Here is a 12,922-nt window from a genome sequence, read left to right on the forward strand (position 1 = left end):
CCAACATCTGCTGGATCATCAAAAAAGCAAGAGTTCCAGAAAAACATCTACTTCTGCTTTATTGACTGCGCCAAAGCCTCTGACTGTGTGGATCAAACAAACTATGGAAAATTCGTAAAGAGATGTGAATACCAGACCACCTGACATGCCTCCTGAGAAATCTGTATGTGGGTCAAGAAGCAATGGTTAGACTAGAAATGGAACAGACTGGTTCCAAACTGGCAAAGGAGTATGCCAAGGCTGTATACTGTCATCCTGCTTATTTAACTTATACGCAGAGTACATCACATGAAATGTCGGGCTGGATGAAGCACAAGCTGGAATCAAGACTGCCAGGAGAAATATCAATAACCTCAGATATGCAGACGACACCACCCTTATGACAGAAAGTGAAGAACTAAAGAGCTTCTTGATGAACGTGAAAGAGCAGAGTGAAAAAGTTGGCTTAAAACTCAACATTTAGAAAACTGAAATCATGGCATTTGGTCCCATCACTTCATGGCAAATAGATGGAGAAACAGTAGAAACAGTGAGAGACTTTATTTTTTTGAGCTCCAAAATTCACTGATGGTGACTGCAGCCCGAAAATTAAAAGAATTTAATTTAACTTGCTCCTTGGAAGAAAAGTTATGACCAACCTAGACAGCATATTTAAAAGCAGAGACATTACTTTGCCAACAAAGGTCCATCTAGTCAAGGCTATGGTTTTTCCAGTATTCACGTATTGATGTGAGAGTTCGACTGTGAAGAAAGCTGAGTGCCGAAGAATTGGTGCTTTTGAACTGTGGCATTGGAGAAGACTCTTGAGAGTCCCTTGGACTGCAAGGAGATTCAACCAGTCAATCCTAGAGGAAATCAGTCCTGAAGGATTGATGCTGAAGCTGAAACTCCAATACTTTGGCCACCTGATGTGAAGAACTGACTCACTGGAAAAGATCCTGATGCTGGGAAAGACTGAAGGCAGGAGGAGAAGGGGATGACGGAGGATGAGATGGTTGGATGGCATGACCAACTTGATGGACATGAGTTTGAGTAAGCTCCAGGAGTTGGTGATGGACAGGGAAGCCTGGTGTGCTGCAGTCTATAAGGTCGCAAAGAGTCGGACATGACTGAGCAATGAACTAAACTGTGAAGTGAAAGTTACTCAGTCGTGTCTGACTCTTTGTGATCCAATGGACAATGCGGTCCATGGAATTATCCAGGCCAGAATAATGGAGTGGGTAGCCTTTCCCTTCTCCAGGGGATCTTCCCAACCCAGGGATCAAACCCAGGTCTCCTGCATTGCAGGCAGATTCTTTACCAGCTGAGCCACTAGGGAAAAACTAAACTGAACTGAACTGGAAGTAAATTTATATCTAGCCCTAGGTGGCGCTAGTGGTAACAAACCTGCCAGCCAATGCAGGAGACTTAAGAGATGCAGGTTGGATCTCTGGGTCGGGAAGATACCCCTGGAGGAGGGCATGGCAACCCACTCCAGTATTATTGCCTGTAGAATCCCATGGAAAGAGAAGCCTGGCAGGTTATAGTCCATGGGGTCGCACAGAGTTGGACACGATTGAAGCAACTCTTAGCACCCATGCCTCTTAGGATGCAAATAATACAACAACTGGTGAAAAGAGAAAACATCTTCCTTATGATGACTTAAAATGTCCTTGGAAAAAACAACAACACTTTATAAATGGAGAAAAAACTAAACCAACAACTCTAAATTTTTAACTGTGTCCTTTATAGAATTTTCATGCTACAAATAACAACACATAAGCTGAGTTTCCAGAACAAAAATAACATGTTGAGCTTCCTATAAAAATAATGTTCATTTATTCAACAAAGTCAGAAACATAAGGCAGAAAGAACTTTGGCTATTACCGGACAAACCTCCCATCATTTTAGAGATGATGAAAGTGTATGACCACACGGACAGGTCATAAAATTAGAAACTAGTCAAAGCAGACTAGAGTTTAAGCTTCCTGATTTCCAATCAACAGTTTTTCTCTTTAACCACAAGATGCTTCCTTTTCATTACCACTTTAGCAACTTCTTCTTGTTTAAAGCTCAGGTCATATAAATATCATTTTTACTGTAAAGCTCACTCCAACTTACCCAGGCAAACTGTCTGTCCCTCCCATCACCCCCACATGTCTTTCAATATTTATATACAATCAGAGTATTGCTGTCAACATGTATACTTCCATAAATGAACATATCATGAACTGTTTGAAGAGAGCAACTTGGTTTCACTCCCTTTCGTATCCTAAGCAACAAGTAGTGCCTGACACATGATAAGTGCTAAATAAATGTTTGCTGAATGAGGAATGAAACTGTAAATGCAGAATAATCAAAATCTGAGCAACATCATTAACTATTTAGATATCAAAATGGATTTGAATGAAAATTCACTTGACAAACAGCTTCTGATAGGATTATATTTTTTAAACCAACATATACAGTAAAATCATTGTTTTAAACATAGTTAAATGTGATTTAGAAATTAATGAATTCATTGTATTACCATTTGAAGAAAAATTCTTATGAGAATAACTTTATCTTTCAATATGAAAATTAAACTGCCAAAAACCAATCATCAGCAATGCAAATAAAAATAAAAATACCTGCTTTTTCTGATGTCCTAAGAAATACCATGTCCGATGGAATTCTTTGATTCTGCAGAGTAACAGAAAATATTAATTATCTGTATGTAAGTTTATAAATTAACACAATTCCATTTCAAAGGAGAAACAGCTGCTAAAAACAACTAAAGTAGTAATTCAACTCTATGTTGAAACATTTATAATTTGTATAACAAAAATGAATATTTTAATTCATATTTTAGTTAGATCTCTAAGATTTCTTTCCCCATCAATGAACCATGTAAATGGCATTTAGTGATGATCTGAAACTACTCCATTTCTGAAAAATGTTAAACATTACCATTTCTGTGGCCTCTGCTGTACTTCGACTCATACATACAATATAGTATGTTTACTGCCTTCCAAAAAAAAATTATGCACTCTCTATCAGACTAAATGACCTGGAAGGGGAGGATAGTGTTCTTCCAACATCTAACACAAAACAAAGCAGATCAAAAATGATCTTAGCAAATGCTGAATGAATGAATAAATGGACAGCTGAGCAGACTAAACCCCACAAATTTGAGGAGATACTCTTTTACAAGGCAGAAAATGAGAAAAACTTCAAAGTTCACTATTCATACATTTACTTAATCACTATTACTGATGATAATTGGTATTAATTAGTACTAGTAATAATACTTAGCATTAGTTGGGAAAGCTGCACAAACTGAAGAAAAATATAATAATAATACTTCACATAATTTCATGAATTATTTATATTTTTTGAGACCTAAGTAAATATTTATATACAAACAATAAAGAAATGAATTACTTGTCAGTCATCAAGCAACAACAACAAATATAAGTTGAGCTGTTAATGGTGAAAAAAGATATGCTGCAGAACAGTGCTTCTTATTTCTAACATGAAATAATTTCTAACATTTCTTTAGGCTATTATTGAGAGCTAAGGAACCCCTAGGTGAAGGGGGAATGAAAATTAGAAAATGTTGGTAATAAAATCTCAACATATCAAAATGTGTGGAACACAGCCAAAGTCAGAAAAATGGTAAGAGGAAAGTATACATGATTAAACTGCCAACAGAAGAAAAGGGAGACTAAAAACACACAGGGACTGAATATCTGTTTGAAAGCAGAAAAACAAAAAGCCAGTAAATCCCAAAGAACATACAAAGATGTAAGCAAATATAAGAGCAAAATTAATGGCACAGAAAATGAAAACATATATACCAGTAACAAACAGCAAGAAAGTATATTTTTTTAAAAAAATATGCCCATTTTGGTAATAAGAAAAAACTAGCATTAGAATAAAACAGATGAATGGGCAAGTTCTCTCAATAAAAAATTATAAAAAGTTTTACAAACTATAAAACATTACTGAAAGAAATTAAATAAACACTAAGAAACAGAACATACCATGTTCTCACATTAGAACACACAGTATTGCAAAGATGTGACGTGTCCACAGACTGACCCATACATCCAATACAAACCCAATCGAAATCTTAACATGCTTCTTTTGATGGGAACTGACAAGACATTCCTAATATTTAGAGGGCAATGCAAATGCCAAGAATGACTAACAACATGGAGGATTGAATGTGTAACATAGCAAAACAAAATATTAAAATAGAATAATTAAGACAAGATGGCATTCAACAAAAATAGATGATTTTATAATGTAAAGCAGAGAATGCAGAAGTCAGTCCAAAACAAATATGGACACCAGGTTTATGAGAAAGCTGGCATTGTGGACATCTTTTAAATAAATAGCTTTCTAGAGAAAACTAGATACCTATGGGCGATAAGAGGTAATACTAGGCCTCTACTTCAATAGAAAAACAAACCTATTCCAAATGAATTATAAATATCAAAGTCAAAACAATAAAATCTAAAAGATAATACAGAAGAATACTTTCATAACTTTTTGGTAGAAAGATAGATTTCTTAAACAAGACTCCTTCCCCTCACCACTACAAATTTAAAAAAACTTATTATAAATGAAAAGATTAATAATGTAGATTTCATTAAAACTAGGAATTTCTATTCCACAAAGCCTACTAGGAAGGAAAAGATATTTGCAAGATAAAACTAATAAAGGATTCTTATCTAGAATATCTGAAGGCCTGCAAACTGATAAGAAAGGATAACTCAGAAGAAAAATAGTAAGAGATTTTCACTGGCTATTTACCACTGAACCACAAGGGAAGCTTCAAAAAGAAAGATATCCAAAATCATATGAAAAGTGTTCACTTTTGATAGTTTACAGAAATGCACATTAAAACTACAACTTGCTACATACACAATTTGGAAATGGTAATTTTAAAAGGTTGGCAATGCTAAGTGATAGCAAACATGAGTAATGGGAACTCTTCCTGCTGACCTCAGTATAATTTGATCCATCACTCTGCAAAACCATTTGGAGTAAGCCTTCAGGTGAAACATCCACACACCCCAAAATCCAACAAGCCTACTCCTGAGTACATATGCAACAGGAAAGTGCACATGTTTGAGCCACAACACATGGTCACAGATGTCTCACAGCTATCATTCCTAACAGGAAAACTTGGGAGCAACCCAAATATCCACCAATGGTAGAATGGGTAAGAGTCATACTATGCAACAACAAAATGAATGAACTATAACTGCAGACAACAAAACGAAGAATCACAATCAGCACTAGATCAAAAATAAGCACCCACCCAAACACAGCTCCATCCTGAATTTTCCAGGCACCCGTGTTGAAAGTCAATTAATCATAAACTTAAGGCTTTATTTCTGGACTCAACGTTTCCTTTACGCCAGTTCCATACTGTCCTGATTACTGTTAACTTTTAAAAAGTTCTGAAATGGAGAAGTGTGAATACTCGAACAATTTTGTTCATACGTTTAAAAACTGCTTTGGCTACTTTGAATCTTTTATATTTCCATATGAATTGCAGAATCAGCTCATAAAATTCTGCAAAGAAGTCAGCTAGGATGTTGAGAGGGCAGCACTGAATCTGTACATCAGTTTGGGAGTATTCCCATTTTAACAGTATGAATATTTCTAATCTATGAACATGGGAAATCTTTCCATTTATCTAGGTCGTCTTTACTGTGTTTTGACAATGTTTTGTAGTCTTCAAAGTTTTGGACCTCTTTTGTTACATTTATTCTTAACAATGACTTTTATTTGTAAGTATTTTATTCCTTTGATGCGACTGCAAATGAAACTCTATTCTTAATTTCAATTTTAGACCATTACTCTATATTCCTCTATACTGTTTTATGTTCTATGGGCATCAATAAATAAATTAGAAACTCCAAAATAATTATAGGATACTTTTTTTTTATTGGATACTTTTTATTTTTCCCTCCTCTCAGGACTCTGAGCAATACAGAAGGAGGGACCTGTGTCTTCTTAATATACCATGGTCCCTCTCGCTGGCACCTACACTCTCTCTTTCCCCCTCCAACTGGCAGGTCAGTGATGAGCTGCCCAGTGGAGAGGCCTATATAGTCAGGAACGAGGGTGGCTTCAGGCCAAAAGCTGGCAGAACAGAGGCCTTGAATTAAAAAAGGCAGCAAATCCTGCCAACCATCCCCAGAGTAAGACCAGCATCAGGTCCAAGGTGATAGCCATGAGGCTGACACCCTGACAGCCCTCGACTGCAGCCCTGTGACAGACCCGGAGCCAGGAGTAGCAGCTAGGCTGTACCCAGAATCCTGACCATACAAACTGTGAGGAAATAAGTGCTGATTTTTAGAAAAAATTACATCAAAATGTATATGACTAACATATGGCTCATTCATCTCTCTTGTCAGCATTTAGCCCACAGAATCCAGAAAGAATATATGTACCAAGATGTTCACTACAGCACACTTCAATAGCAGAAAAGAAAACCATCCAAAGTCTAATAATGGATCAAAAGTTAGTAATTTATAGTATTCAAATAACTGAATACTACATAAATTGCAAATCAATGTTTAATTTTCTCCCATTCTGTAAAATTAGACAAACACAGCCCACAACATTATCTGTGTACACATACTGCAACCAGATGAAGACCGCTTCAGTCTTGAGGAAGAGCCCTCTCACTAAACACCCTTGTGGGCGACGCAGGCTGGGAGTGCCTTGGTGGGTTCCCAGGTGGACGTCCGCTGGTACCAACGACTCACACTCCTCTGTAATAGGCCTTATGAAAACCTGCCATATTTTTTTAAAAAGTTGTTCAAGAGCCTTAAAAATAAAGACTGAACCCTCAGTAACTGTTACTCAGGAAGACTGTGCAGTCAGAGATGCTTCTCCACACAGGGAGACAGCCCAGGCAGTCAAACTCCAGTGGAGTGGCGGCTTGTCCACAGCCACCTCTGACCACTGTGGGGTTTTAAATGGCTCCCTACAACACTGACCCAAACTTTTTCTTTCTAATCCTCTTTATTTCCATTTCCTTTTTAAGCCATAAGAATACACAATGATTATGTATAATACATCTGTCTGTAAAAGGAAGCTTTAGAAACTGAAACTGCATGTGCTAAGTTGCTTCAGTCGTGTCCGACTCTTTACGGCCCTATAGACCAGAGACCACCAGGCTCCTCTGTTCACGGGATTTTTCAGGCAAGAAACTGGAAGGGGTTGCCATGCCCTTCTCCTGGGGATCTTCCCGAACCAGGGATCAAAGCCTTACTTCTTATGTCTCCTGCACTGGCAGACAGGTTCTTTACACTAGTGCCACCTGGGAAGCCCCAGAAACTGAAACTATTTCATGATAAATAGGTTCTAACTAATATAATTCTTTGGTCAAAGATATAATTCTGACAACGAAACAATAAACAGTTAACACATCTTATTTTAGACAAAATATGACTACACACTAAAATGTACTTTAGCAAAAAAAAAAAAAAACCTATACAAAAGTCTAGATTTTTTTCTTCAGAATATCAATCTTACACAATAATGTTAAGATTTAAAATAACTGTCTCAAATAATTTCCTTCAGATGAAATCAGTCTAAATGTTAATAACTGGTATACACATGTCTAAAATATATTAAAAATGCATCAACCTTTTCCACTATGATGAGGTCTCCAACTTGTATGTCTGAACTCTTAACTTGCACTTTACCTTAAAAAAAAGAAGAAGTATAATCAACTCAATGAAATAATAGCACATCAGAGTTAAACTTTCAGTTGATAAATAATACTTCAGAAATAACTTTGGGAGGAAAAAATAACATTCTAGATACTTATCTATACTTATACTTTCAAAATAAATTTATTTCAAATGGACACAGTCACTAAAAATTAACTTCTCTCAGTCAACTCCCAAATACAGTTAACTATCCCCTAATAAGAGATATGTCGGAACATGGACAAGGACTCCATTTGGAAAGTTCTTCCCGTATCTGCCATTATTTCAGGTCTGAGTCAAGTTACGGATGATCAAAAGTATCACTAAACAAAATAATTTGATGACAAAGCTGAATAACATGGAGATGTAAAATCCTTACATTAATATTGTGAATGGCATTGACTGGCACATAACTGACAGAAAAACAAACAAAGAAAAATATATGTAAGATCACCCTCCACTAGTAGCTCCAAAGACACAGGTCAGGACTGAAAACTAAAGGTTTAGAGCTTTACACAAAAAGTGGTGTAAACGCTTGTAAACTCTTATCTCTACAGTATCCAGTGCAGCGTGACCATTTACAAAATCTAACACACAGCGTCTACGTCACGTCTACAGCACAGAGAGGAGATGAGAAGCTGATGTGGACAAGGTGAGACGCCGCTGGACAACAGTAGCGAGCCCTGGTCCAGGTCCTGCTCCCTGTGATCCCTTCTCCCCTCCGTCTCTCTCCCTCTCCTGTCTCCCTCCCTCTGTCCATCTCCCTTTTAGGACCAGCGACAGCCATGTAGATCTATTTTTATATTTTTGTCAAAACTACTGTTTTGATATGAGAAAAGGTCCACTTCTTTTACAGTCAGTTTATTCTGAAAGTTAAAAGAACAAGAGGTAAGTTCGTATTGTATTAGTTCATATTACAAAAACTAATGCTACCAGTCATTACTTGACTTAATAGACGAAATTCAGCTCATTATAAAGCCTTATTTCCTAAATATCTCTGAACGCATATCTCTGAGTTTCACTAGAACATCAGTTCCTAATTATTTGTTTTAAGGTGTCAAAAAGTTTTGTAAATATTATATTTTTTCCCATTTCTCAATTATACAATAAATACATAAGGGTTGAGTTACTTTCCTGAAGGGAGGTGAAGCTACTTTTTATTGATATAAAATAACAATGTACTTTAGAATTACATGTGAAGCAATCTTAAGATATCTTCATAAGAGGTAAGTATCTGTTTATTAATAGCCAAAAATCTTTCTTTTTTTTCAGTTGGTTACGTCAAGCTTCATGCTTGTACTCCCACTGTCATGTTTTTTATAGCTAAGCATCAGGCAGTAAAGACATACCACTGAACTCATACTCCTGTATATTGTTCTTGTTCAATGGCCAAGTCCTGTCCACCTCTTTGTGACCCTGTGGACTGCAGCACGCCAGGCTTCCCCGTCCTTTAACTCAACACAATTCCCATCTTATCATTTAATTTTATGCTGTGCTACTATCCAATCCACTTTCCCTTCCTTCTGCTTTTTTACATGCTAGTAGAACGAGATGAGAAACTAAGGATTACGCTCACCCTCACCCCAGCCCTCCGTTAATCCCTGGAAGATAACCAAGTCTGCAGTGCTCGTGCTCCTTTCTCCACAGCTGATCTCTTTCTGCACCATCCCCTGCCTCGTCCCCCTCTGTTCCTGCTCTGGTCTGGCACTTTATCCTACGACCATGTGATGTCCTTGCTGGTTCTCACAGGTTCTCTGCATTCACTGTTCCTTTAAGTTGAAACCCATCCCTCCACAGATCTCCTTACTTACACAGCAACACTACCCCATGAAGCCTCTAGAGCAGGTATAAGCAGCAGCAGGATTTTATACAGACTGCTACACATGTGCTTAAAATGCTACATTGCTATAAATATTCGAACACCTGAGAGTCTACCAAATTTCAGATCCTGTGCACTTCAAGGACATTTAGTTTGTTCTTCACAAATGCATATCCAAACTTAACCCATTTTTAAAAAAGAGAAGGACTATATAACCATTCTACCCATCTTCAGTTAAAATGGGTCAAATGTCAGAACGGATTAAAGAGAACAGAACCATAAAAGCCACATCTAATCAGATACAGACATCATTAAATAAGAATGAAAATGTATTAATTGCTTATTTCCCAACAAAACACACGCAACACGCTAAGAGTGAGAGATAATGATGTAACTTTTAAAAAAGCACTTGCTCACAGATAAGGAGCCCCTGGAAGGCCACACAGCTGAGATGAAGAGTGCTGCTGAGCAGACGACCACCCGCAGCATCAGCAGGCGGTCTGGCTGGTCCTCATTACTGGGGGGAATGGTACTCTCCCCCAACTCTCTTCATATCTTAAGTAGGAGCCTAATTTAACACAGATTATGAAGCAAAAGTGGGTACCTGGGAAACAGTATATTAATTATATTATGTTATAAGGTTGGCCCAAAAGTTCATTCCATTTTTCATAAGATCTCATGGAAAAAATCAAATGAATTTTTTGGCCAACCCAATATATATTAAGAGAGAGACTTATAATTCAGAAGAAAACCCAAAATATTGCTGGGAAGAAATTATAAAACACCTAAATAAAAGAAGAGGTATATTTCATTCACGGATCAGAACACTTTAATACTATTAAAGTACCAATTCTCCCCAAAATTTACCTATAGATTCAATGCAGTTAAAATCCTAGCAGGCTATTTTTTTAACAGAAATTGACAAAGCAATTCTAAAAGTCACATGGAAATACAAAGGATGCAGTTTAGCCAAAACAACTCCGAAAGTGAAAACACAAAGCTGGAGGGCAAACACTACTGTACTTCAGAATTATTAATACTATGAAACAACAGTAATCAAGAGCATTGTTTTAGCATAAAGAGAAACAAATAGATCAAAGAGTGAAGAGAGTCCAGAAATCAACACATACATGGAAGACAACTGACTGCTGACTAAAGTATAAGGCCACGTGGTGGGAAAAAGGTCACTTTCTTGAAAAATGGTGCCAGAAACAACACCCACACCTGGTACTGATACAAAATTTACTCGAAACAGACATGTGATATACACAACAAATTCTAAAACCAAAAAACTTATAGAAGAAGAAACATCGAAGAAACATAACAGAAAATCTTTGTGAAAGTTTCTCAGGAATCTTATAGTGTTTCATGTTTCTCAGAGAACACAAGAAAAAAAGGAAAAATGACAATACCTGGTGGAGGGTAGGGAGGAGAGAGGAAGGGAGAGATCTCCTTTTTTTTTTTTTTTTTTTTTTTTAAATATTATTTTATTAGTTGGAGGCCAATCACTTCACAACATTTCAGTGGGTTTTGTCATACATTGACATGAATCAGCCATATAGTTACACGTATTCCCCATCCCGATACCCCCTCCCACCTCCCTCTCCACCCGACTCCTCAGGGTCCTCCCAGTGCACCGGGCCCGAGCACTTGACTCATGCATCCCACCTGGGCTGGTGGTCTGTTTCACCATAGATAATATACATGCTGTTCTTTCAAAACATCCCACCCTCACGTTCTCCCACAGAGTTCAAAAGTCTGTTCTGTACTTCTGTGTCTCTTTTTCTGTTTTGCATATAGGGTTATCGCTACCATCTTTCTAAATTCCGTATATATGTGTTAGTATACTGTAATGTTCTTTTATCTTTCTGGCTTACTTCACTCTGTATAATGGGCTCCAGTTTCATCCATCTCATTAGAACTGATTCAAATGAATTCTTTTTAACGGCTGAGTAATATTCCATGGTGTATATGTACCACAGCTTCCTTATCCATTCATCTGCTGATGGGCATCTAGGTTGCTTCCATGTCCTGGCTATTATAAACAGTGCTGCGATGAACACTGGGGTGCACGTGTCTCTTTCAGATCTGGATTCCTCAGTGTGTATGCCCAGAAGTGGTATTGCTGGGTCATATGGCAGTTCTATTTCCAGTTTTTTAAGGAATCTCCACACTGTTTTCCATAGTGGCTGTACTAGTTTGCATTCCCACCAACAGTGTAAGAGGGTTCCCTTTTCTCCACACCCTCTCCAGCATTTATTGCTTGTAGACTTTTGGATAGCAGCCATCCTGACTGGCGTGTAATGGTACCTCATTGTGGTTTTGATTTGCATTTCTCTGATGATGAGTGATGTTGAGCATCTTTTCATGTGTTTGTTAGCCATCTGTATGTCTTCTTTGGAGAAATGTCTGTTTAGTTCTTTGGCCCATTTTTTGATTGGGTCGTTTATTTTTCTGGAATTGAGCTTCAGGAGTTGCTTGTATATTTTTGAGATTAATCCTTTGTCTGTTTCCTCATTTGTTATTATTTTCTCCCAATCTGAGGGCTGTCTTTTCACCTTACTTATAGTTTCCTTTGTTGTGCAAAAGCTTTTAATTTTCATTAGGTCCCATTTGTTTATTTTTGCTTTTATTTCCAATATTCTGGGAGGTGGGTCATAGAAGATCTTGCTGTGATTTATGTCGGAGAGTGTTTTGCCTATGTTCTCCTCTAGGAGTTTTATAGTTTCTGGTCTTACATTTAGATCTTTAATCCATTTTGAGTTTATTTTTGTGTATGGTGTTAGGAAGTGTTCTAGTTTCATTCTTTTACAAGTGGTTGACCAGTTTTCCCAGCACCACTTGTTAAAGAGATTGTCTTTTTTCCATTGTATATCCTTGCCTCCTTTGTCAAAGATGAGGTGTCCATAGGTTCGTGGATTTATCTCTGGGCTTTCTATTCTGTTCCATTGATCTATATTTCTGTCTTTGTGCCAGTACCATACTGTCTTGATGACTGTGGCTTTGTAGTAGAGTCTGAAGTCAGGCAGGTTGATTCCTCCAGTTCCATTCTTCTTTCTCAAGATTACTTTGGCTATTCGAGGTTTTTTGTATTTCCATACAAATTGTGAAATTATTTGTTCTAGTTCTGTGAAAAATACCATTGGTAGCTTGATAGGGATTGCATTGAATCTATAGATTGCTTTGGGTAGAATAGCCATTTTGACAATATTGATTCTTCCAATCCATGAACACGGTATGTTTCTCCATCTGTTTGTGTCCTCTTTGATTTCTTTCATCAGTGTTTTATAGTTTTCTATGTATAGGTCTTTTGTTTCTTTAGGTAGATATACTCCTAAGTATTTTATTCTTTTTGTTGCAATGGTGAATGGTATTGTTTCCTTAATTTCTTTCTGTTTTTTCA

At 37.1% G+C, this 12,922-nt stretch overlaps 1 protein-coding gene across 1 annotated transcript in view; it reads right to left on the reverse strand.

The window, feature by feature from the left end:
* Positions 1–12,922, reverse strand: part of ATP9B (ATPase phospholipid transporting 9B (putative)) — a 153,259-nt gene that overhangs the window by 100,990 nt on the left and 39,347 nt on the right. Inside the window, exons 6-7 of the mRNA XM_065932271.1 lie at positions 7,636–7,694; positions 2,610–2,661 (exon numbers count right to left, since the gene is read on the reverse strand). Coding sequence (XP_065788343.1) covers positions 2,610–2,661; positions 7,636–7,694 — 111 coding nt within the window. The remainder of the gene's footprint in view (positions 1–2,609; positions 2,662–7,635; positions 7,695–12,922) is intronic.

The sequence above is a fragment of the Muntiacus reevesi genome, chromosome 4 (assembly GCF_963930625.1).
Source record: "Muntiacus reevesi chromosome 4, mMunRee1.1, whole genome shotgun sequence".
Lineage (NCBI taxonomy): Eukaryota > Metazoa > Chordata > Mammalia > Artiodactyla > Cervidae > Muntiacus > Muntiacus reevesi.